The sequence below is a fragment of the Eleginops maclovinus genome, chromosome 10 (genome assembly GCF_036324505.1).
Source record: "Eleginops maclovinus isolate JMC-PN-2008 ecotype Puerto Natales chromosome 10, JC_Emac_rtc_rv5, whole genome shotgun sequence".
In the NCBI taxonomy this organism is placed as follows: Eukaryota; Metazoa; Chordata; class Actinopteri; order Perciformes; family Eleginopidae; genus Eleginops; species Eleginops maclovinus.
This window is the reverse complement of record NC_086358.1, coordinates 9,575,127-9,601,448: the sequence shown is the minus strand read 5'-3', so window position 1 is coordinate 9,601,448 and position 26,322 is coordinate 9,575,127. Positions and strand designations below refer to the sequence as shown.

The following is a 26,322-nucleotide window of genomic DNA, read 5'->3' as shown; positions in this document are numbered from 1 at the left end:
GTTTTATTTTTGTGATTTTGCTGACATTAATAAAACAGGGCTGATCATTATTTTATTGTCAAAGTCTCAAATCTGTCATTTCTAATCAAATCAGATTTTTGTACATTACAGTATTTTACAATAACTAAAACAGTTAATGCTCAGAGAAGAGAACCAGGACCTTAATATTAGACGTGTTGGTTAAACATATTTTCTCTTTACAGTTTTAACTGTATTGTTTAAATGTATCTGTGAAAACAAATGAATTTGTAAAGGTCAGAGGCCGTTCCGTTTCCCTGTTTTCCCAAAGTTTTTGTTCTTTTTTTTCCTCTTGTATTGCACACTTTATGGTCTCGTGCGAACATCTCAGACAGTGGAGTGGAATAGAGTATTTTTTGTGTCCCCCCTGTGCTCTCTTGTGTTATGGCGTTGATGCCATTGTGGCTGAGTGATTGGGAGCTGTCCATCACTTGCTGGTGAACTGGCAGTTTACTTAAGAAAGTGCACGTGGGACAAAAGGAGATGGCAGGAGTGTGGCAGGGCGGCTGAATAGAGGGAGGGCAGGCAATTAGCCACCGCCTTGTCGGGGCTCTTTTACTTGTCAAGCTGGAGCCCCGGCGCTATTGTCCAAGCTGTGTAAAGGACATTCCCAGGTCTTTGTTTTGGCTTTAAGGGCCTCAGGACTGCCTGCTGCAGGCCAGGGGAAGAGCCGGGTCCCAACAGCGACAGACAGGCTGAGCGAGTGCAGGGGGGAAAAGAAAAGAAACAGCGCATTAGGATGAAAGTCTTTGAGAATTTGTAGTTGTTTCTGTAGCTATCTTATAAAATGCCCTAATACAGCTTAAAAAATCATGAATTATTTTATTTTATTTGCCTTGTGTATAAATAGATCTAAATTATCTTACCTAATTAATGTTTCCTCTATTATTTTCTTCTATAATAACCTTCATCAGGTAATATTATAATTGTATTAAGTGTTACTGAGGCTAGATGGAAATGATTTTTTCTATAAATATTTAATTTGTCATGGTCATTACTCAGATTCAGGTTGTTAGATGTTATGAAAGGTAATAAACGAATGACAAGGCTTGTTAATTAGAATGTAAAAACGAAAGAAAAAGATTATTCTGTTGAAATAACTTAGATGTGTTATAATTTTTATTTACAATACAAAATAAATGTATTTATCTGATGGGGTTTTACATTTCTAAAATATGTAAATGTTTTTTCCTGTTATTTTTACTGAGGAGTTGGATAATATTTCCTTCATTTTAAATGTTTCATGTGGGAACTAACCTTTTCTCTTAGCCTTCTTGCAAAATAAATATGATAATATTTTATATACACATATATTTTTTCAGGTGTTTCAAATTGTAGGAACATTTCTAGTTAAACCAAATATCAAATCCAAAGTCATGTTTTTGATGTAATTCCCTTTGATGCACCGTGTCTGTGTTTGGTCTGATGGCCAACAGATCTCTTGAAATTCTTTGCGCTTGTAGAAAGAAAGTATCGACCATGCAAAGCTCATCATTTGACTTAAGTAGTGAGATAAATAATAATGGATCTGAAGGTGAAATAGTTGCAAAGAAAAGAGAATGGGAAGAAGAGGACACTGAAGAGGGGCTCAAGGCCCTGTTCACAACAACCTTGAATGGAGCCATAGTTGAGGGAGGGAGTTAAGAGAAGACAAGTCCTCCACTTTAGGTATTGTTTAGACAAGGGGCAGAGGGGGTTGGAATAAAAATGATTGCAAAGAAAGGTGCCACGTCCGTGTCAGGGTGAAGACTTTCTCTCACTCTCCTCTCAGTCTGCCCCCTGGATAGTGGGTATGAAGAAAGGGCTGTCAGCATCACACAGATAAAGTGACTGTTGAACGCTCTTTCCTGAACCTGCCCTCCCTTTTGTGGATGTTGTTGTGTCTTGTTCCTTTTCTCCCCTTCTATTTCTCTCCTCTTTGTCTCACCCCTTGCCCATTTCTACCTTTTACTAGCTAAAGCTGTTCAAGCTGCCAGTTGTCTGGGCCTCAGATTATTTTGCATTTGTCGAAAGAAAGTCTCAGTCGTGCAGAGCTCATCATTTGACCTAAGTATTAAGGAATAATGGATTTGAAGGTTATATGGTTGCAAAGAAGAGGGCACTGAGGAGGGACTCAAGGCCTTGTTCACATGAAACCTGAATGGAGCCAGAGTAAAGGGTGGGAGTTAAGTGAGGAACTCTAAGGTATTGTTTAGAAAAGGGGAAGAGGGCAAAAAAAGATTGTGACGAAAGGTGCCACGTTCATGTCAGAGTGAAGACTTTCTCTTCCTCTGCTCGGTTTCCCTCCTGGATAGTGGGTATGAAAAGGGACTGTCAGCATCACACAGATGAAGTGACTGGTGGCCACACTTTGCTGAGCCTGCCCTCCCTTTGTGGATGTTGTGTCTTGTTCCTTTTCTCCCTTTCTATCTCTCTCTCTCTCTCTCTCTCTTGCTCTCTCCTCTTTGTCTCCATCTCTCGCCTTGCTCGCTTTACCTTGTAGCCAAAGCTTTTCAAGCTGCCAGTTCGTCTCTGGGCATCCTGGAGGCACAGCAGAGCCCACACACATACACACACATACTCCTAAGAAACACATACACAGACCCAACGTGCTGCAGGGATTTGGGTAATAACAGATTTATTTTTTCTGTGTGTGTTTGTGAGTATTTTCTTTTTCTGGAGTATTGCTAGTGGTAAGACTGCTGCGGTGCTGAGAAGCTGCTCACAGTAATTTTTCCTTCTTTCTGTCCACATTCTGGCTCTCGCGTCTTGTACTTCTTGTCACCGGCGTCAAAACTTTCGCTGAGAAGAAGAGGAGATTGCGGGCCGCTAAGAGCAAGAGCTTCTGTGGGTAGAAAGAGGGGTGTAGGGTTTTAGGTGACTGTGTGTTTATGGGGATGTTAGGCCTAAGAACCTGAACCAGCTCTCAAGAGATATACACACACTCTAATGTCCACACCTTAGGGAATATTGGTCAGCCGGCCGCAACACCAAAAGCAAAGAGGACGATAAACACACATGCACACACACCACACATGCCCAGCAACACACTCGAAAACAGTGGAGGAAGGAGCCAAGACAGGAACACACAAAGAAGGAGAAGTGGAAGAGAAAAGCGGCCAAGAGAAGCAAGAGGGCTTCTCCCCGGCGTAGAGAGGGAAGGAGGAGCTGGGGGGGCCGAGTGGAAGGAGGGGGTGGGACAGAGGGGGTCATGTACCCGCGGGATGGAGCTTCAGCCGGGCCGGAGGAGACGGGAGCCAAGGCAGGAGTCCTGGGCCCCGGGCTCTCTCTCCTCCAGCAGGTGGGCTGCTGGCATCTCAATCTGAGCAGCTGGGTGAGTAACGCAGTCCTGCTCCCCTGCTTCTTCACTCTTTTACCCAGTGTTATTCTCACAGGTTGTTGTTGTTGTTGTTGTTGTTGTTGTGATGCAGGTTGGTAGTAAGTTAACAAGTCGGGGGGGGGTGGTATTGAGGCAAGAGATTGGTGGCCTCCTGATTTTCAAAATGTGCTTCTTCATAGAAAACTTTTGTGTGTGTTCTGTACACACATTGTAAATATATGAAATAAATGCTCCACAGACTTTCACACCTTAATGTTAATGATACTCTTAAATTAAGGCATAAATACAAAATTATTGTCAACAGGGTTAAGTTGATTTAAAAAAGTGCATTTCCATAAGCACGGCTCTCTCAAGAGGAATATTATTTACTTGACAAAACATTTGATCAAGCTCATGTCTTAACCATGAAATGTAAAATAAGATTTCAATAACCTCACAGATTAACATATTCCTTTGTTAATGTTGCCATCCAATTCAAATTCTTAATTGGCTGGCTTTCAACTGAAATTCTGAGGGGCTGATTGCATTTCAAAAGGCAGAATTCAGTGTGGCTGTTACCACTGTGATACAATATCACCTCTTAGGGAAGCCCTTTAACTCAGGTATGAGAGCTCAAGAGGCTGTTTACATTGAAAAGAAAAACCTTTAACGCACGTGTGTCTAAGATGTGATTTGTCTTCACAGAATACAACTGTTCTAGCAAATACCACTTCATATTTAAGCTATTTGTGCACAGTTTTATTTGTCTGTGACATATCAGAACATGTCCTTTCTGCGATTCTATTTGAAGTGCCGACTATCAAAGATAGGAAGCAAAAATAAATGGTGACGAACGACTTGAGTGCTAGTGAAGAGAGCAGGAGGAAGGGGAGCAAAGGCTCTGGCCCACATAATATTTTTGTTCAGTGCTCTGATCAAGCAGTCGGCATGTCACTGCAGCAAAGTGAATAGATTAACTTTTAAATATACTGTGGTCTCGGGAGCCCCTTGCCCTCAGAGACGCATCTTCTCTGCAAGAGAAAACTGATCAACACCTCCATATCTGCTTTTCAAATCCCTTTGCTCCCCTTCTACAATTCCCAGGTTCTTAATATTGTGAAGATTTTTCTCTCTCAAGTGATTAACCAAGAAAGATGATTTCTGAACTCTAGCAGGGTTTTTAATCAGCATGGTGTGCTGGTGGATCGGGGCTCTGATAAGCCTTTAATTTGTCAGAGCATTTCAGATTCCATTGCCGTTCATCTGTAAGTATTCCTTTTAGATTGTCTGCTCGAATCTGAGGACTGATTTGACTGAGTGCTAGCAGGGAAAGTGTGTGAACGTGAATGTTGCCTGGTATGATATGCGGTTAGCTAGGAGATGAAGATCTGTTGCCTGGAGGGGGCACTCTATACCTCCCAAAGGAAAACACAGCAATCATGTGTGTAAACAGATTGCAACAGGACGACATTGAGTGATACCAGATGATACAACAGATATGTGGCAGCACAGTTTGTACTTTTTGCTTTGCTCAAATCAAATACTTGCACACACTTACAAATTACTCTTCTCTGACACTCTCCTCAGCACCCCATTGATATTGTTGTGTGTGTGTGTGTGTGTTTTCTGTGTGGTGTCACTCAATGTGCCTTGGACGCAGGCCATTTGCACGCTCTGGGAGAGGCTCAGGGCGCTCTGGCAGCTTTTTCTGCTTGCTTTGGAATTTGGAGGCCTGAGAGGACCCCAATCCATCACAGCTCTGTCATCCCCTCATCTCTCTCCTCTCTTCCCGGCCTCCCTCTTCTGCCCCGGCCTCACTACAGCTCATTAGCGCCCCGCAAGCTGTTGTGACAACTCATCATATCATGACAAAAAGCAGAGAGGCAGACACTGTAGCTGCCCCCAACCCCCCCCCCCCCATCCGACCACCCCCTGGGCCCACAAGGTCACATTTAGGGCTCAAATTGGCCCTGCGAGGTGCTACCAGGCGGAAATGAAAGGCCAACAGCTTTTTCCTGTCCGGCCTGCACCTCTCTGTCTCCCTCCCTTTGTCTCACTCTGTCCTGCTGTCACATTCTCACCCCCTCTGCCTTCTCCTGTACCCCCCTCTCCCTCCCCAGAGGTCCGACTTGAAGCAGCTCATTCATTTGTCCACTTCCAAAAGGCTCTTTTCACACGGTGGAGCAACAGCATTAGTCACCATTTAGCATAGGGAATATGTTACACTTGATGAAGAAGAAAAAATTAGCCATTAATGTGCAGGTATGATAGAGAAGCACCGCTGTGAAAAAAAAAAAAGGCTGTTCGAATGACACAAAAAACAAAATATATTCAGGCATATAAGCATCTTTCCCTTTGAGCATTTGAGCCTTGCAGCTGGAAAAAGAAGAATAGAATAGAATAAATAGAGCCAAGGCGATATCAATAACATAACCAGAGGCGGCAACTACTGCTTCTGTTTGTGTCTGCTGTACTTAAGTGTGCTGCCTGCACTTCACAGCACTGGCCTTCCTCAGCAGCAGGCGCTGTATGTGTCTTGGACGAGGAAAGAGTCCATGTGCTCATTGATGTTCATGCTCTTAAATTTTTCTGCAGGGTCTTTTGAATGCCAAATCTTTTTGAGGCTTGAGAACCTGGTCTTTATGACTACATAGCAGTGTGTTTTTGTTTGTCTTCTGCTATATTTGTTTATTGTAATGACGGAGGTGGTGCGAAAGGATGCAAGTCAGCGGGGGTGTAGGGGCAGGAAGCGTTCTTTCTTTTCCCTTGGCTTTTGTTGAGCAGGGAGAGTAAAGCCTCCCACGTTGCCTGCTTTTGTTTCACTGCGCTCTTTGAGCTCTGTTCGGCTGAAGCACCCAACAGCCAGCCAGACGAGTCCCTGGGCTTGTATTGTCCCACAGTCACCACAGGGCAGGTGCTGGGCCTCCGTTCCTCAGGGACCACCGGGTGCTGCCTCAGCGTCAGCGGGAGACAAAGTGGATGCTACTGCGTGTGCGATGATCACATTGCATGAAGAGAGTGAGCATACTGAAGACATCAGACCACAGGAAGTCAGCTGACTGACCATGTATGTGTTGGGTGATCAATCAACAATGTGGGGGCGAGAGTGACTGATGGCCCTAGCAGCTTTCACCCAAGACCTCTACAGGAATGTTGAAGATGGAAAAAGTGATTTAATATAAAGCCACCAACATACTCAGTAACAAAACTTTATGTTGCCATGTTCTCGCCTGCACACCCCGCTGTAGTGGACTGTGGAAGCAGCAGTCGGTCCAGCTCATTGCTATTTGCCTTGCTCTGGGCTTTTCAGGAAGAAAAAATAAAAGCACACTCTTGGACCAGAACTGACTGTGATGTAAATCGGCTGGCTTATAGCTCCCTCCGTTTCTGTCAGTCCCACACACACCCTCTGTAACACCCTCTGTCTAAATGTGGACTCAGTGGATGGGCATTTTGAACTGTCTTCTCAATGGCCGGGGCCCTGGACAAAAGAACTCATTTAAATGGCCACTAAAGCTTTTCAGCACTAAGAGATGAAGAATTGACAACATTCTTTCACATCATTACCCGAGGGAGGAGCAGGGAGTCGCAAAGGAGGAGGTTAGGAGGTGAGAGATATGGGGGGGTGGGCGACGAGAGAAAAGGAGGGAGCAAGAGAGAGGGAGACAGAGGCCATCTTCTAGCAGCTGTCATAACCCGCCATCACGATTGTTTCTATACCAGTTTATTCTTTTTCATCCCACTATTCTAGATGTGCAGATCAGATCAGGAGCGTCTACGCAGCCTCGGTTTGTGTTCTTTTTAACGAATCCCATTCCGCCTACCGCCCCGCCACCCCCCCCCCCCCCCCAACACACAAACACAGAGCCACCCCCTCCAACCCCTCTCTGCTTCTCTCTTCCATAGCCTTTTCAGCTCAGGGCTGTGAATGAGTCCCAGGAGTCTCTCTGCCTCCCTGGAGTTCTGCTGGGGTTCATTAATCTTTCATTGGGACCATGGCAATAGGGAATGCCCCCCCTTTCTCCCATTCTCCACTCCCCCACCACTGCCACTACAGAAAAGAGGTCTAGATGGCCCGGCATGTACGGACCATACAGACGGACAGCTTTAACTACCCAGTGGAAATTTAGTACGGGCCTCTGAATGGACTGTTGCTGTATTAAGCTCTCGCACGGGCCTGATATTAACTTCAGTCTCACACAGATGATTACTTTGCAGCATTAAGTTCTGCCCACTTTTGTCTCGCCCTGAGCCCACAGCTTTGCATTTGTATTGTCAATGAGCATCGGGCAACTGAGCATCATTTGTATGTATGCCCCCCTGCCAACATCTAGTCCCATTAATGTTTTTCAAAGTCTTCTGGAAATGTGCCACAGTGGAGCAGCTTTTTTTTTTCTTCTTTCTTGCATGGGTTAAAGTCGCTAATGAGGGTGTGTGGCCTGTGAGAGAGCAGATTTACACACACACACACACACACACACACACACACACACACACACACACACACACACACACACACACACACACACAAGCGGCTTGGTGTCTCACTCCTCTCCCCCCTGAACATATCATCCATGTTATGATAAGCCTGATTAGTGCTGCTTCTTTGACTGCTGAGGGCAGGATAAGGATGTGTGGGTAAAGAGGCGAGAGCAGCCTCTTACACCAGCCTAATCTACAGCAGAGCTCTAATCTGGTTATCTTGTGGTTTGGGGGGATTGTGTGTGTATTCGTGAATGTCTCGGCCTGGTCTGATGAGAGGGGCTGAGCCCCGGTTAGCGCAGGGGCCCACGGCAGCACACCCCTAAAGCTCCACTGTAATCTTTGGGTAATTGAAAAAAGGGGGCCTGCGCCACTTAGGAGCACAAAGAGAAGATTACATAGCTAAAACTAATTTGGCAAAAATGCAGAAATGGATTTTCAGCCCCACCTCCTCTCTCCTAACCCTTTTATTACAATACACCCCTACCCTCCGTGAACCGGGCCCTGGGGGAATATATGTGGGAAGGAGAGACCAGGACGAGAGCAGGGAAGAGGAGAGCGCAGCGCTGACTGGAGCTGCTAATGACTGTGGATTTACACGTGCTGCCTTGATTTCGTGGTTTACAGATGATCGATTACTTGACTGCAACCGTGGTTAATAGTGCCTCGTCACACAGCAGACCCAAATGTGAACTGGCAACTCCCCAAGCCTCTAAGATTGTGTTACTGAATTCCAGGATCACACCACAGAAGTGTTTTTAATTACAAACCACACTATTTTCACTGTGGCTTGGTGGTTTGGCGCCTCGAGAGTACCATGAATTTGATCGCTCTCCTTTCGGGGCCTTCAGACCAAGTTGTAATTCTGTGGCAAGAGCCCTGCAATCTCTGACCCCTTACCCACATATTAACATCCTGCCTTTCTTTTTTCTTTCCCTCTTTCTCTCCTTCTGTCTGTCTCTCTCTCTGTATCATTCTTCATTCTCTCAGTCTAATAAGGTTCCAGTGGTACAGCACCCTCACCATGTGCACCCTCTCACACCTCTGATCACCTACAGCAATGAGCACTTCACACCGGGGAACCCCCCACCTCACCTACAGACAGACGTGGATCCCAAAACAGGTACAGTATTTTTACCCTGCATGCATGTATGTTTGACCCGAAAACTGAATTTCCGTTAGCAACATGCTACTTCCGTCCTGCTAAAACAACGGTACAGTGTGTTTTAAATGTATCAGGGTGAAACTTTGAAAACTCAAATAAGTTTCACTTAGTTGTTAAAACCACAGAAACAGCAGTGAGGCACTTCAGCTCTGAGAAAGTGTTTGCACTGACGAGTGTGTTAATGTTTTACTATTCCTTGCCACCATGGTTCACATATACAGTTCATGGCGTCAGTCTGTAGACAAGTTCTTATAAAAACAATTTGAGATTAAAAGATAACTCAAATGAAATGCTTACAATATATGTATTCTAATAGTAGACTGTGTAGTTGAAGCCACTCTCCTTCTTAATATTGGCACAGCCAGTGATATATGTGCCCATTAAAAGCTGATTTAACAACCTCAAAAACATTTGTTGGACTGTTTATGAGGCTGTGATAGTTGGACAAAGTCACAGTCATTTTAAGTACTCGCTGTTGACAACAGCTGCTCTCATCTGTTACGGATAGATTTAGTAATCACGCTCACATTAACGTGGTTTGGCCTCGGTGGAAAGTGGCCTTACATTGGAGATCAAGAAACCTGAACAGTGGCTCATAAATTTCCTCGTAAAACACGGAATTTAGCAAACAACCACGACTCCTCATGACCGCAACTCCTTTTGCCAAGTCTCAAAACAAGACAGCCAGTGTAGTTGGAGATCCTCACATCTAAATACCAGAAACCTCAACACCGTCTGCCCGGAATGATGTCTTAAGCACACACAAATCCTTAAAATCATAAAAAAAATAGGTGTGACCTGAGCTTTTGAATTTAAAACAGGTTGTCAAAGACTGACTCAGTGCCCAACAGGACTGTAGCTATGTCTTTACAGCCTGTTGATCCCGGCAGATTGAGTGTCAATGTTAAGCAGTCAGTAGCTGCCCACTCACACGCCTCTCCCACAACCATTTAGCATACCTTTTTAGAAAATGTCATTCATTTCCTTGAGCATCTTGACTCAGCACTTCATTTTGTTAACTGTCATTCAGCCCATCCTTTCAGGTTAATGCATTTCCAGTGCGAGGAATAATTTCATGCTTTCCAGCGGTCTCTGGTGGATTCAGTCAATGTTTTAGGTAATAATGTTCCCTTATTATGATGGTCCTTACAAAGGGGAAATAATGTGCCAGCTGCTGTTTAATGTAGTGCTTAATAGGGCTGCTTAATTGGGCTCAGTGTTTAATTAATTAATGAGCTGTATTAGGTCTTAGGAGCTGGGTGGCGATTGGATAATGTTCCCGGGTTTTTCTACTTAATATAATTTGCCTTTATTATAGCAGTCGTACTACCAAGAAAAAGTCGTTTTTTCTGCTTAGGTTTAAAGTGCTGCGCAGCACGTTGTCCATCAGTAACAAAATCCCCCCATAGTTCCTGGATAACCTGGATCAGCTGCAGAGTAAGGGTGTAACCACCAACAACAGCAAAGTTCTGCTCCAAGAAGATCGATCTTCCCCTATTTTGGTTGTGTTGGCACAGGTATCTGCAAAAACAGCTGCATAGGCAAGCCAGCTGTGTGGAAGAAACGCAGATCAGCCAAAATGAAAGTCCCCTAGTTCCTGGTCTACTGAGCGCACACACTTCCCTGCTGTGCTTATACACTTGTCTAGTGTTCCCTGTTTCAAGTTCGCCATGAGACAGAAAGTTATTTTTACACGCGGCAGTGTACGAGACCTTTTCAAGGCATTCATTCAGGGCAGCTTGTCGATGCAGCTTCTTCGCCTGTCAGCTGCCACAGAAAGCAAAGGCAACACCGTGGACGATGTGATTGCTCGGCGAATACCTCAACGGGAACTGTCCTTAAATTAGACATCTTTGTCACTGCTCCTCTGTTGGGGAAAACAAACTAATTCTGTACTGTTTAATGTTAAATCTGAGGATCAGTCAATTCATGCATTTACATTGGCATTAACTGGAGTAGTCAACCATTAATCCAAGTACTGTCTAACTGAAAATGAACTTTTTAGCTCCTACTTCATAATATTAGTTTATTCATGTATTTATCAGCTGGTATCCATATCCATCCAGCCAGTGTAAATCTTCCTGACTCAACCTGGAGCCCTGTATTAGCAGCTCTCTGATCACAGAGAAGGCTTTAATTATATTGTGTTTTGTACACTTCTAAACCTCAGTCATTTTATATAATTAATCTCCTGAATCAGTAGACAAATGTGACAAGAATCGTGTTGGTGTTCTTTCCTCACCTCTCTCCCCTCTGCCTCTTCCAACACATTGTGCCGCCGCTGCCTCAAAGGCCTTTGATCAGGAAGTGTGATTTAGCACTGTGTACATGCGAGCAACAAGCCCTCTTCCTCCGCCTCATCCTCCCATCTGCACTCCTGTGATGTCTGCCCCGTTCAGATGTGAAACTCTCAACAAAGAACGAATTCGGGCTGAGAAAGATTTGGTTCTCTCTCTGTCATCATCTTCTCTGTCCACCTCCTCACTGCTCCTGTCATCCTCTTTTTTTTCTTACAGGAATTCCAAGGCCTCCACATCCTCCAGACATATCTCCTTATTACCCACTGTCACCTGGCGCTGTCGGCCAGATCCCACACCCGTTAGGATGGCTAGTACCACAGTAAGCAAACCCTTTTGTTATTATGACACTTTTTACTGTATTCTCTTGTGTTGAAAGGCTTGCAACACCCACATATTGTTATGATTAATACACGTTATATCAAGCTAAATCATTAAAGAGAAAAACAGCCAACAATAGTGGGTACACAAAGTCAATTATGTAAGCCGTCTCTGTCTACAAAATGGCTTCTCTCTTGTGCTTAAAACCCAAACAAACCTTAAACACACTCACTGCAGGACCCCAACAGACCATTGGATTTCTTACACCCTCACCGACGTCAACTTGCTACTTTGTGTCAAATACTATTTTGCATGTCTCTGTATGGTCCAATTAGAATAATGAACCGCGATTGCCCGTATTTTACCCACAATTCCACACGGGGGCTCTCCCCTGGTAACTCTTGTCAACACTTGTTAATATGACAAAAGGCTACAAATTAAGCTCTGTTAATTTAATGTTTTCTCACCGCGATCTAAATACCGAGAGAGGCCCCGAGCGCAGCCATGGCGCCCTTTGATTTGCTGCACTTTATTTTGGTATAAATTTACATTCATTATTGTTTGTCTTTGGATGTGTAGACCTCAATTAGCGTGATGGCTCCATTAAAGAGACCCGCGCTTCGTCTTTAATTATCACAACAAAACACCTAGTTCCAGCTTGGGGAGGAACAGGGCCCCACTCTGTCGACACCGAGCGAAGGGTTATGAAATTTAATTAGCCATTGCTATCAAGATTTGTGGCATTCAAATTGTTCAGAGTTTTCCTCCCTTTGATCTGCGCTCTGCAATCCCCTAGATTTTTGTCCTGATCAAATGAGAATAAAGAGGCCCGCGGTGGGGAGACGAGAGACAGAGGGCTTTAACTTCTCCTCTTCCATCAACCCTGTTCCTTTACCTTTGCGTCTTTCTTCTTTTCTTCCCCCTTCCCAGGCAAGGTCAACCTGTTTATCCAATCACAACAGGGGGTTTCAGACACCCCTACCCAACTGCGCTCACTGTCAACGCATCCATGTCAAGGTGAGCAGAGACCTAGAAGCAAAACACACACACACACACACACACACACACACACTTATACTCATAGTTGTGCGTGTGTTTGACTGTGAGGGCAATACCCAAGCAACACACACACTCACACGCAGAGACGGTGAGCTGCAACTTCTCCCTTAGGGAGAGCTCACACTCCCCGTCTCTGTGTTCAAAAGGCCAATCCTCCAGTGTGGAGCTCCTGCTAGCATGCTCAAATATTAATTATATTTATCATTTTCTAATGAGGCCCCTGAAGAACATTTACCCCCACTGCATGTCAGGCAGATCTGAAATGAGCTGGGGCATGTCCATGCTGTGAGTTTGAGCGGCCAGACAGATAAACAAACACAGCAACACTTTGAAGGGGACTACATGATATGAGCCGGGGCTCTGACACTTGACTAGTGCTTTGGTCCAGCCCATTAGGGTCCAGCTCAAGTGCTGCTGTGGACATTAGTGCACCCATGGGGGGTATGTGTATGTGTTGCCATCTTGTATACATGTGTATGTGTTTGTCAGTGTTAAACTACTTACTGTTCCCCTGGGGGAACGCATGTCCTCTATATTGTGTGGAAAGCAAAATGAATTAAATTTAGATGACTAAATGCCCCAAAAATCAACAACACAAAAAAACAAACAAACAGCCACCTCCTCCTCCCTCCTCCCCTCTCCGCCCCTGCAGCAGGGGACTATGGAGAGGCTGGTTTAGAGTCTAGGGATGAGGCCAAGCTTCAGTTTAATTACAGCCTGATTGGAAAAGCAGCTCCTGAGGGCTGTGTGTTTAGACCTCTGTGACATTGATGGATCATGTAGATGCAGGGAGGGAGGAGTTGCAAGGGGGGGTGACATTTTTTTTAAAGCAAAGCCCTGAGAATAAGGGAAAGTTGAGTTTGTAAGCTGAGCCTGACGTTGCAGTTTTTCAGATCTGTTGCTCTTAAACTGTCATTTTTATTAAATAGAAATACATCCTGGCGTCAAACATTACCTTTAAACTCAGTCTGGATCAGAGTCAGGTTTTATAGTGCCAGTCTCAGGTGCAAAGGGTCAGACGGCGGCTCTGTCCAGACATCGGCATCTGGCAGCAGTACCCAGCCAACCTGGGCTTTAAGTGACTGCTAATTTGGTCCCTTAATGACAGCCTCTACATTGTGATCATCTTATTTCCAGGGCAGCTAATTGAATATACTTGCTGGGGTTTGGAGGGGGACTGGCCATGGGGAAGAGCTAATGCCCTGTGATGAGGCCCCTAATTGAATTAGTATAACTGAATAGATGGAGGGCTCTGGGAGCTCTCTGGAGAATGGGAGGGTTTAACACATGTCCAAAAAAAACTAAACTCTGGCTTTGACAGGGCAGGGGAAAAATCAATTTGTTGAAGCAAATCTAGTAAAAAAAAATCAGTCTAATTGTGTCAGCAAAATCTCAGAATCTTTCCTTACATAGCCTTCAGCCAGTTGCTTTTGTTCAAAGAATTGACCAGACTGTTATGATAGCTCAAACGATTTGTACGGAGCACGCTGAGTGGAGGAAATCGGAGAGAGAAAAGACATCCTGGCCTTGTACTCTTGTCGGGAGCCAGTTCTTTGCAGAAGCGCGCTGCTATCAGTCCCCTGTGCCGTAACACGGACTGAATTAGGATGCAGGGAATGAAATCTGGTACCTCATAGTCCTGCAATGAGCACCTTACACCTAGTCCTGATCCTGTTAAAAAATGCATTCATTTTTGGACAGGAGGAAAAAAGAGACAGTAGAGACAGTCAGCGGAGCAAATCAAAGACATTATTTTGATAATAGGGTTGGAGCCAGTGCAGGTCCCTGATATGTGTGTGAATGAACACGTGACAGGTAGGAGGCTGTGATGGCCCCTTTGCCCCTCATGCTTAAGCCTGCCCTTTGATATGTTCCCCCATCATCCCGCTCCCTCTCTTTTCCTTGGGAACGGGAGAAGCACACCGGCCAGATCATTATACATTAAACAGGCACGGGGGCTACTGCTTCACGTCGGCAATTAAATGGCACTGGCTTACACTGGGCTTGCTGCGCCAGTGACCCCTCCCCCTCACCCCAACCCAACCCCGCCAGCCATTCTTACCTTTTTAGATTGAGACGTAGGAGCCCCAGGGTTAGGGTGGGTTGGGTTGGGTGGGGGTTTCTGCTGCGTCTCCTTCTCTGTGTTGGTTAAATTGGTCCAAGGCGCTGCTTGCTGCTGATGAGCCCGGATGATGATGATGATGATGATGATGGTGATGATGCCCCCACGCTTCAAAGGGATGGCCGTCATGTTTAAACCATAACCTGGGCCATGCAGTGGTAGTGCGAGGAGGGGAGGGAGGAGGAGAGGAAGTGTGGAGGTGGTGAGGGGACAGGGAGGAGTAGAGAAGAAGAACAAGAACAAGAAGAAGAGGAGCAGAAAAAAATAGATCTTGCAACAGAGGAAATTTTAACAAGTGCACAGAGAGAGAAGTAAGGAGGGTGAACAGGGAGAGAGGAAACGGAGTGAGCGGGGAAAATGCAGCAGCCCTAATGATGGGCGATATGCAGCCACTGCTGCCGAGCTCCCCATCAACGAATGACATGGCACAAACACCAATGTGTCAGTGATGAAGGGAGAAGAGGGGAAAGGAGAAAAAGAGGGAAAGAGTTTGAGGGGGGAGCACACTGGCACTCCCCTGAGATGGCCTCCAACAGAAAGTAGTTGTTCCTGGCGAGTTTATCCTCATCATTATATTCTGGCTCGGAGCCATGCAGCCAGACACAGCCGGATAATGAGCTGCTTTAAAAAAAAAAGAGAATTATTCCTCCTTTTTTCCTGTTCCTTCATCCTCCTCTCCTCTTTTGAATGTGTGTGTGGTCACATGGATCCGTGCTGTAAACATACACATGTGGATAAGACGCGTTCAAATAATGTGACACGAATAATTAGTGTCATACATACACTGGCACAGACTGTACAGCAGTGTCTTATGGCTGCTCTGGACAGGGAAACGTTTTTTATAAATAAGGGTTTCTGGCCTCGATATGCAGAGCGGGTGGAGACGATGAAATGATGATAGAAGCGTAGAACGATGAAGATAAAAACAACTGACAGTGCTGAACGGGCAGAAAAGAATGGGAGGAATCTCAATACCTGAAGTGATACTAGGCTTTGATAGAACATTTTTATGTAGTTTGCAATATTCCTTGATAAGACGTTAGTGGTTCAAGCGTCCAAAACCTGGCATTCCCATATCAGTGCAAATGCTAAAAATGCAGTTTCCTGAAAAATAACAATGACTTAGTTATTCAATGGGCATTTATCATCTACAGATGGAATTAAAATCTTATCTGGAAACCATTTCCTCATCTGTCAAAAGGGGGAGAATTGTTAAAGCAGGTACAAGTGCTTGATTATTCTGTGCAAGAGTAAAAGCTATGGATGGCACTGATGTCAGGCTACACAGTCTCTCTCTCTCTCTCTCGCTCTTATTTATTCACAGTAATTGTGAATAAATAAGAGCAAAAACCCTCAAGCTAACCTGTTTCATTGGATCTATTAAATTAATTGTTGCTTGGTTAGGATGAGGTTGTGATTAAATAAAGGTGAAAAGATAGCACTTGGCTCACGTATTCAGTGTATAGGTTTTTTTTGGGTTGTTAAAAAGAAAAAAGGCATTCAAGAGATTTACCCTTGTGCATTTGCATTTAATTATTGCCACACAATATAGCATTCATGCTTTGAATTATATTTAACTCAAGCTTTGATGTGTAATATCTTGCTGTTATACCCTTGTGTTAAGTGTATAACTGCCTAGGCTGAATTCTGTGACATTTAAAAAAGAAAAATCTAAGTCTACTGACTGAGTAATAACACAGGACTCAGCCTTGGGACATTTCCAAGTAAATAGTTTTATGTGCATTTCTTTTGTTGTGGCTAAAGGCCAATTCCATTTGACATACATTGAAAAAAACACGTCGTACTTTGACATGTCATTGAAAGATGGAAATGGAATTCAGCCGTTTATTCTTGTTTATACATGTGTTCCATCTCCTCATTTCACCCGTGTCCATTCTGACGATTTACACAGTCTTCTGTCCTCTAGGTTCCCCCCACACATGGTGCCCCCTCACCACAGTTTGCACACCACGGGCATCCCACACCCAGCCATCGTCTCATCCAACGTCAAGCAGGAATCGTCCCACAGCGACATCTCTCTCAACAGCTCGTGAGTGGACTTTCATTGTCCCTAACTTTTCATTCTCGCTTATTTAGCCGTGGGTTAACCTTTCTTAACTCTGGTGCTCAACAGGAAACAGTCAGACGCTAAAAAGGAAGAGGAGAAAAAGAAACAAGTCCACATAAAGAAGCCTCTGAATGCCTTCATGCTTTACATGAAGGAGATGAGGGCCAAGGTTGTGGCTGAGTGCACACTGAAGGAAAGTGCTGCCATCAACCAGATCCTGGGGAGAAGGGTAAGTCAACAGACACTAAAATGGTCAAAATGAAGGGTTTAGCACAGTGGTTCCCAATCCTGGTGCTCAGGACCCTCTGCCATGCAGTATTGTACATTTAGATCATGTTCTTTACTTGTATCTTTCCTATTTATGGGTGACAAAATGTACGTCCATTTTTCATGTATTCTTTTTCATGTTACAGTGGCATGCCCTATCACGGGAGGAGCAGGCCAAGTACTATGAGCTGGCCAGGAAAGAGCGACAGCTCCACATGCAGCTGTACCCAGGCTGGTCAGCACGAGACAACTATGTAAGTTACTAAGTTTACAAGTCGTAACAGGATGCTCTTTTCCCCTTTCACTAGGTGACATGACCAGGATGAGTTCTTTCTTTGGCTCATATCTAGCCTGAGAGATCACTGACGCGTATACGTGAGACTCGACTAATTAGCTTGACCTAAACCAACGTCATGACGTGAAGAAACATTTATAACAAAGTGTTCAGACTTTGTTACGAAGTCTTATTTTATCTAGCTTTGGGATCAAACTGGCCAGATTCTTCCACAAGCAGGCTTTGAGAAATCCTTCTGCCAAAACAAAAGCTTGTCAAGATGTCTACATGTTCAGAGCTGAGGAAAATAAGACAAAAGATTACAGAAAAAGAAGAAAAGAGAAAAAAAACTGAGGATGGATAATTCTTGTCTGGCCTGCAGTGGCTGTTACAAACCGGAGGGCAGAGACAGAAAAAAGCAGAGAAAGAATGAATGAATAAATAAGTAAACACAGAGAAGAGTCCTATTCTCTGTTTCATGTTTTGGGCATTCTGCAATATAATAACTAAGGTTCCTGTCTGTGTCTATTTTTTCTTTCTATTTTTTTGGCGGCTAACCAACAGGGGAAAAGGAAGAAGAGAAAAAGGGAAAAGCAGCAAGCAGAGAGCAATGGTAAGTGAGCTGCAATTATCTCTGATATTAGAAGAGCCCCATCATGTGTCAGGCAGATGTGACATCTTGCAAGATAAAAGTCAAGCTAGTTTTTTTGTTTTATGTTTTTTTGTGTGTGTGTTATTGTGCCTGGCTTTTTTCTTTCTTTTTGTATATAGTTGTGCTACCCAATGGAATATTTAAATGGTAGAGTTGCTTGTAATACCCCCCTTTTCCCATTTTACCCTAGCCCTCCCCAGCTAATAACAACTGAATATGCATGATCCCCCCCCCCCACCCCACACAGCTTCTCACCTCCCCTTTTGACACCCCCCCCTCCCTAGTTTGCCCCTTAGCGTTCTTGTGATATGTATGTTTTGAGAATGTGAAGTTGAAGCATTGTGAGAGCCATTAACTTTGCTAGTGTTGTGTGCGTGGCTCGTTTTATAATGCCTGTGCCCTGCAGATAGTGTGTGTCTGGTGTGTGCGTGTGTCTGCTCATTCGGCTGCCCCTTGCTTGCTTTCATGCATGTTTTTATACCAACATAAGAACAATCACTTACATCTTAAAATTAAGGAGGTTTGCTAATTTCATGATTTTTTTTTTTTATTCTTATGATTCATATTCTTCTGATCTCATTGTGAGGAGCAATGGAGAGACTTGTTATCATGTATTTGCCGCTCGTTTGGTGACGGATTTCTTCTTGAAGGCCTTCTCTATCTGTTCTTTTTTTTCAGAACACAGAGAATATTTTCCAAACCCTTGCCTTTCACTCCCTCCGATTACAGGTGCTAATGTCATTTTGAGTATTAAATTACTAACTTGTTTAATTTCTTCTTCTCTTTTTAAAAAATTATGTTTATTTATCAAGAATGTGTAATATTAGGCAGGATTAAGATTAAATTCTATCTAAATATGCTCTTTTTTGCATTCTACGCTGCTTTCTTTTTCTTAAAATGATGCTATTGTTTATTTGACTTCGAGCTACATTATATTTCATTTAGTTTACTTACTCATGTTGCTATTTAGTTTGGAGCATCACCACTATGCAGAATGCTTAGAGACCTGATTATATAAAGTTAGGTTATCATTGTGGAGTATGACCTGAAGGATGTGATGTCAGGGTGAACCTCCTTAATCTATACGCTTATAGCTGCGCTTTCCTATAGGCTAGCATGAGTTAGCATACTCCCTCTTTTTTAAATCTACTCCGCAAAGACCTGGTCTCAAATATTTAACCACAGTATTCTTTGGTGACTCTTTTCTACACTTTCTGGGTAGAGTTAGCCAGCGTTGATGGGAAAACAGTCAACTGTTTGATGCCAGGTCTAATGAGTAGACCCCCTCTTCAGGTTGCAGCCTTGTTAATCCTTCCCCTGGCTAGGGCTAACACACAACCATGCTGAGCAGTCTGCTACTACTGCCTAGTTCTTCCCCTTTACCTTGTCTTTTTAAAACCGTAGTAAAATGATAACATCTAGCGAGCAAATTAATCCAACCTGCATTTCCTCCGTTTATACCCTCTCGACTAAATACGCATCTTATCTTCAGCTTCAGTCAGGATGTAGATAACTTGGTGTTTGTTTCCTTATTAATGTTATAATCTGCATGTCTTTTGATTTTACTAATGTCTGAAACACACTAATGGTGTTCAGTCCTGTCTTTAAAGGCACTCTTGAGAATGGCTTTATGGGTGTTTTTTGGGATGATGGGATTTCTTGCACAATGAGCCACTGCCAAGCTTCATAGATTCACTGTTACCTGTTTTTTCTCCTCATTTTCTCTCCTCCTTTTTGATTTCTGTTCCTTATTGTTTTTGGTTTTGGTTCTTTTCCTCCTCTCTGCTGGCTTCCCCTCCCTGTTGCGGCATCAGACCTGAGCGCTCCTAAGAAGTGTCGAGCGCGCTTTGGGCTCGATCAACAGAATAACTGGTGTGGCCCGTGCAGGTGTGTATGGTGTGTGCTTGCACCGGCCAGGGCCAGGTGAAGGCTGGGTAACTGTGCACTGGGACTTCCTCCTTCGCTTTTCTGCTGCTGCCTTTACTTCCTCTTCTCCTTCCTCTGTCGCCCGCCAGGCTATCATGAGCTCTCAGCCTCCTCCAGCCACGCCCTGCCGGTCTATCTCTAGGCTCCCACTAATTTTTTTTTACCTCCTGTTTGGGAAGAAGGGTATTAACAGCATATGCCAGAGTGTTTGTACGAATGGTGTCTGTGAGTAATGAGTGATGGAGAAACATTACAGGGGTTCCATTGCAGGATGTACAGTACAATGAGGCTGTCTGAGATTGATTACAAAATATCCTAAACTGGCAGGTCGGGGCTTGGAGGATCTGGAGCCTGATGGCTTGTTCAATATGGAGGACATCCCAGTGTTGCTAGCCTGAACCTAAGCCCTGGCTACATTTTTTGTCTGTGCAATGACGTGTCCATTTTGTTTTTTCTTTCTTTTCCTTTTGTTATTTGTCTCTGTGTATATGTTTGTGTCTACCTGTTTGGCTAACAGATGCAAATACCCCAAAGAAGTGTCGTGCCTTGTTCGGGCTTGACCAGCTGAGTTTATGGTGCAAACCATGCAGGTATTACTGCTGTAGTGCCAATGGGAGGAAGACATCCACAATGAGCAGTTTCTTCTTTTTGATTATTTGCTCGGAAATCCCTCTTAAATGTGTTTCCATCAGTGTGGTAACAGATGGCAAACTCCTCTGCTCTTTTTTCCTTACTGAGGAACTTCCTGCTATAAATTCCCTCTCAGCAACTTTTCCTCATTGAACTCAGTTCAAGCCCAGTGGCAGAAAATGGATTTCTTAATAAAATTACTGAATATTTCATCTGAACAAAATAATAGGGGTTTTATTATTCTAGTTAATTTTAAAAGATATTAGGTACAATCTGACTTCTTAATGTTTGAAATCCATTTTCTCTCCATGCAGGGAATGATTCCCCGCCCCTTTTAACTGTCATGTTTGTTCTAATTGGCGTCCTTTTTGAATAACAATGTTATGCTTACAAATTTAGCCCTGCTTTCTCTGAGGGCCTGCTCAGTGACACTCTTTTCTGTGCCCTCTTCCTCCTCCTTCTCTCCTTCCTCCAAACTCCTCTTCAATAACCCTTACTTAGTCCCTACCTGTTGTCTTTCTGTTCTGACACAAGCAGTCTTTGAATTGGGAATATTTTCATGGTAGGTATTTGTTTCTGCTAAGTAATACCCTTTTCTGTATCTGGCTCACAACCCGCCCCACCTCTTTCTTCACACAACTCTTCAACACCAACCATCGCCACACATTGTTTGTTCCTGCTGCCACACGTTTCATGTGTATTGTTTAAAACTTTTATTTGGGTCGGCTCAAAATTCAGTCAAAAGATTAGAGTTTTCCGATTTAAAAAGTTCTACGTCGTACTAGAATTTAACACATTACCTAGACTAAAGTATTTAAATATTATTTGAATCAGGCAGGACGATTACTCACCAAACCTCCAGTCACCATGTTGGTCTCTCCATTTGGCTCTCCTATCAACCTCCCAGCCGAAACACATTATCTAATGTACTGTATATTCTTAAACAATAATAGCAGAATATAAGTTAAGATGCCTAAAAATAAAAAAAGGGCAGCGATTCAGTCTTCGTTTAACAGCAGAGAGGTTAAAAGTTCTCTCTAGGCTCCATTTCCTAAAAGATGCATCTGGTGTAATTTCCCCCGAGACGGAAAAATCAATAACATACACAGGCACATACTATGAATCGATATGTCTGTTAAAAGATGGATATTAGTTCATTTGTTGCAGTTTGACTGACAGTTATCGAGAGCAAGATGTCTATGTAGTGGCAAATGATACCTTTTTACGGCGGGTCGATACGCCACACCATCCCGTACTACAGTTTCAGTGCAGAATGCACTAAAAGCCTCATTCCCACTCTTTTCTAGCCCTCTATACTCGGTGTTGTTTGCCTGTACTATTGAGTTCATCTGAAATGCATGCTTGTCTTTCATCCTAGCATGAGATCAAGGTTTCGTGAGCCTTTTTTTACTGTGATTTGATGTTCCTTTTCATTTTCATTATCAGTAATCTGCTCTCTCTTTTGTTTATGTAGACCCCTTCAGATACAGGGAAAAGGTTGAGAGAACCTTAATGAAACAGTGAATGAGCTTAATGTATTTCTAAAGAATCTTTTTTTATATTTTTAAACACCTTTAGTCTTTTTCTTTTTACCTACTCCCTGTCCCTGTGAGTTTTAAATACTAACACTCCATGGCCTTCAGGCATCCTTGTGATAGCATGGAGAGCTGAGAGAGGGGTCACTGCCAGGGTCAGGGTAAAGATGAGGTGGGCAGAGATTCCCCCTTAACCAAATCTGCACACAACCTTCGCAGCAGAGTCACCGCAGACAAATGCAACAATCCCCTACTCTCTTAAATCCCTCCCCTCCCCGTTCATCGGGTTCCACCAATGGCAACGGGCCTGGCCTCAGGACTCGGCAAGCAGGGGGGAGGGTCCTGACCCCGGGCAGGAATGCAAACATGATGCCTTGACCCCTCACGCACAAACACTTGTGTCTGTGGGGCAGATTCGGAGTAGTGTGGATCTTGTTGACTTTTTCGCCTCGTATCCAAACTCTGTCCCCTCAGGAGAAGAGAGAGTAGGGCCAGATAGAGTTAGAGACGGGTCCAGTAACCTCGTGTTGCTGGAGAGAGCAGGCTGATCCCCAGCTGAAGCTCTGCCTGTAAGAAAAGGCTGTGTTAACATCCAGAGAGCAACCATTACTACTTTTCCTCTCATCCTCATCTCTATATGTGCTTTTCATTTCCCTGCTGCTTCACATGTGATCTTTCCTTCATGTCTGTCCTGTGTTTATGGTTTAGAATTGGTATATTGACTGTCATTTCTACCACTTACTGTCTTAGCACGAGCTATTTAAATGCACCTGCAAAATCTGTTAAGCAAAACCACTTTCAAGTATTAAAAAAAAAAGTGCATTTAAATGAGCTACAGTGCTAAGAGGCGATGCAGTTCGAAGATGTGTTAGCTAAAACATGCTCTCTTTCTCTCGCCTTGTCCCTCAGGAGAAAAAAAAAGTGCATTCGCTACATCCAAGGTGAAGGCAGCTGTGCCAGTCCTCCCTCTACGGACGGAAGCTTACTAGACTCCCCCCCATCCTCCCCTTCCTCAGTGGTTCCCTCCCCCTCCCCAAAAGAGTCCAAACCTCAGACTGAACAAATGCAACCTCTCTCACTGACTATGAAACCGGCCCACCAGCCACTCCACCACCCACACCTCCTGGCTGGGCCTCCACCGCCATCTTTGGTTCAGCTGGGAAACTCTGCTGCAGCTAGGAAAACGCCCGGCGCTTCCTCCCACAACGGAGCCCTGGAGCGCGGTGACGTCTCGTCCTCGCGGCAGCCGGGCTCCTCCATGGCGTCCTCAATGGCCCGGTCCTCGGCATCGCTGTGTCATTCCCTCTCGCTCCTCCCCTCCTCGAACCCTCAGCCTCTGTCGCTAGTGACCAAGTCTATAGAATAGTCTACCCTATTCTTCTCCTCTTTTCTAGCTCTGCACACACACATACACCTTTCTAGGCCCTCTCTCTGCTCTATTTCACTTGTTGTCAGTTCATTTCTCTTCGTTTCCGTGCCATAAGGCTTTGAAAATTTTAGTTTTTGTTTTATTAAAGTTCATTGGTCAATATTTGACCCATCATTATCAAAAAAAAATCTAATTATTATAAAGAAATGATACAATGAGCTGTAGTATAGCTTTGTGAATCTGCCAAAATTTTTATGAATTTTTGTTTGTCTTTTTTTTTGTAGTGTTAAACAGTGCAAACAGAAAAACTATCTAGATCAACTTCAAAATGTTTAAAAGACGGATATAAAAAGGTAGGCTAGATTATTCAGTGAGCCCTTTTCTTGAAAGAGTTGGTTCTCCTTCTTTATTTGTATTAAATACGAGCTTGCGAACCAATCATTTTGACATCTGTTCAAACTCTAGGAGGGCATGAGGCTAGCAGTGACACCTCTCGGAGGAACAACTTTAATTGTGATGTTACTTGTTCTTGTTTAAATGTACAGAATAATGGGGAGGGGGGGATTACTGTGTTAAATATGCATTCTTCCACTGCGTTGTCTTTTTTCTTTGTTGTTTACCTTTGGGGTGGAGTCAGGCAAGTTGGGTGGGCTTGAGGGGAGGTCGGGGTGGGGGGGTTAAGGGTTATTAAATTCAAAAATGTCACAACGCTAGGACCAGTAGTATTTATTGCTTTAGAGATTGCTTGTTGTATCTTGTATGTGTCTCTTTTGACTTTTCTTTCTTAATACATTGTACAAATATTTTTTCTTAAGGTAAGCGACTTATATATGAATGATCCATTTTTACAAGGAGGTTTTAAAAGGCAAATCTTTTGTTATTGATTTCTTTCCTCGCTGAAAACCTGGATTCCACTCAGTGTACTGTGTAGATCTCATGAACAGAAGTATGCACAACTTCATTTCAAGAAATGCGTCTATAAGCCATTTTACAAAAAGAAGAAAAGAAAACTTGAACAAGACAGTGGGTGCCGTGTCTTCAGTAGTTGGAAAAAGTGTCTAAAGCCCTTCTTTTTTATTGCACAGTCACATCTCTGACTGTAGATTCATGTACAGATTTTCCGTGCCAAACTTTGTGATAATTTCTCTCTGCCCCTCTAACCACGCTGTAGGGATTCATTTTTTGTTTCTCGTCGTTTTTTTGTTTTGTTTTAATTTCGATACCATTCTTTGCTGTGACGTTACATAGATTGCTATGTATGTAGTATAAATGTTGCTATAACAAATGTGTTTGGTAGCAAAATTGTCAAATATTAAAATTTAAACTTAATAAAAAAGCGGACATCATACTGTATAAACCCACAAGGGCCAAATTATGTATATTAGGAGGTTCATAAAAAAACTATGAAATACAAAAAAATACACAAACTGCCACTTTTAAGTACACTACTACATATAGGTAGATAGAAAAAATAGGCATGTTGATGTTGCAAGAGGCTGTAAAAAAAGCTACAAGAGAATCATCCACTCGGTGCCATTGTAGTTGACATGACGCGACTGTAACCTGTCGATTTCTTCTCTGGTTTATTAAGATGCTAATGATAAATAGTTTGAATGTTTCCTTAACGGCTGTGATGTTCCTGTTCTATTTTATGCTCTTATCTTTTTGTTTGTTTGTTTTTCCTGTTATTTTAAATGGTTCCTAAACCATGTTTTTTTGTAATGAATAAATGTTTATGCTGTACAGTCTCTGTAGCATGCAGTTCTGTATTAATAAAAGCAACTTAGTATGTGCAATCTGTGTCCTTCCTTTTGTTCACCTGGCAGAACTAACCTTTTACAGAAAGAAAGAATGACATTAATTTAAATTACTTCAAGTAAAAGTCTAACAAAATTAAGTCATTGTAATTAAAATGTAATTGCGTTTTTCATCGAAACACAATGATTAAATGGCAAACTTACTTCTGTATGCCAAACAATTTGATTACAAGGGCATCGTAGTCCCAACTCTAATTGAACAATTTCTAATACAAAAGATGAGAGGAACTTCCAGTAAAGTTCAGATTGATACACACAAAATCCACTGTTTTTACTTCCTCGTGTTTGCACAAATGCAAATTTAACAAGATGCTTACTATCAGTAAAGTGCTTGAGCTTTAAGCCAATCAAAAGAAGTTACTTCAAATCACTCACTTTTGTAATAAGCCACAAACAAAAGTTCTTATCAAGTGTTTCAGGTTCTCATCCATTTCCAATTTAACAGTTTTTTGATTAAGATAACAATCCTTTCACCTAAGTGTGGATGTTTCATTCAAATGATCACATAGAACTCTGAACTGAATTTACTCACTGATATTGTATCGGCAATGAAGTGGAATTTTAGTATGACGAAATATAGTATGTCGAAAAATATCAGAACAAACGTAAAAGGATAGTTTGATGAAAAAAGTCATAGTATATTCAAGATTCAAGATTCAAGAAGCTTTATTTATCCCGAGGGAAATTGAGGTAAAAAATGCTGGAAAATGTTTTTAAAAAAGTCAAAGAATAGAATGTAAAAATAGTACTGTAGTGTAAAGAAAATATAAGAAACATCATAATAAAGTATGTAATATTTCTGAAGAAATGTCAGGATATTATATGTTGAAGACAAACTGGAAATAATTCACAGTATAGTTGTCAGAAAAAATGAATAGTATAATATGACATAAATGTAAAACACTGTAAAGTATGTTGGGAAAAAAAAGAACAGTTTGTCGAAGACATCAAAGTCTATATATATTAAATATGTAGGATATGTATCAGAACATCAAATTTTACTTCCAAATGTATAGACTTTG

General features: G+C 43.0%; 1 protein-coding gene across 18 annotated transcripts in view; it reads left to right on the top strand.

Moving 5' to 3' along the window:
* tcf7l2 (transcription factor 7 like 2) overlaps positions 1 to 25,279 on the top strand; it is an 86,953-nt gene extending 61,674 nt beyond the window's left edge. For 4 of the 18 annotated variants that reach the window (XM_063892912.1, XM_063892907.1, XM_063892921.1 and 1 more), the window contains 10 exons: positions 8,789 to 8,921; positions 11,480 to 11,582; positions 12,512 to 12,598; positions 16,675 to 16,812; positions 16,897 to 17,059; positions 17,244 to 17,352; positions 17,922 to 17,984; positions 18,702 to 18,752; positions 20,467 to 20,539; positions 23,024 to 25,279. In XM_063892912.1, coding sequence (XP_063748982.1) covers positions 8,789 to 8,921; positions 11,480 to 11,582; positions 12,512 to 12,598; positions 16,675 to 16,812; positions 16,897 to 17,059; positions 17,244 to 17,352; positions 17,922 to 17,984; positions 18,702 to 18,752; positions 20,467 to 20,539; positions 23,024 to 23,480 — 1,377 coding nt within the window. In that variant the 3' untranslated portion in view covers positions 23,481 to 25,279. Of the gene's footprint in view, positions 1 to 8,788; positions 8,922 to 11,479; positions 11,583 to 12,511; positions 12,599 to 16,674; positions 16,813 to 16,896; positions 17,060 to 17,243; positions 17,353 to 17,921; positions 17,985 to 18,701; positions 18,753 to 19,837; positions 19,911 to 20,466; positions 20,540 to 21,080 lie in introns of all 18 variants that reach the window. The other 14 variants (XM_063892915.1, XM_063892911.1, XM_063892908.1 and 11 more) reach the window with 11 other exon arrangements.
* Positions 25,280 to 26,322: the final 1,043 nt, after the last annotated feature.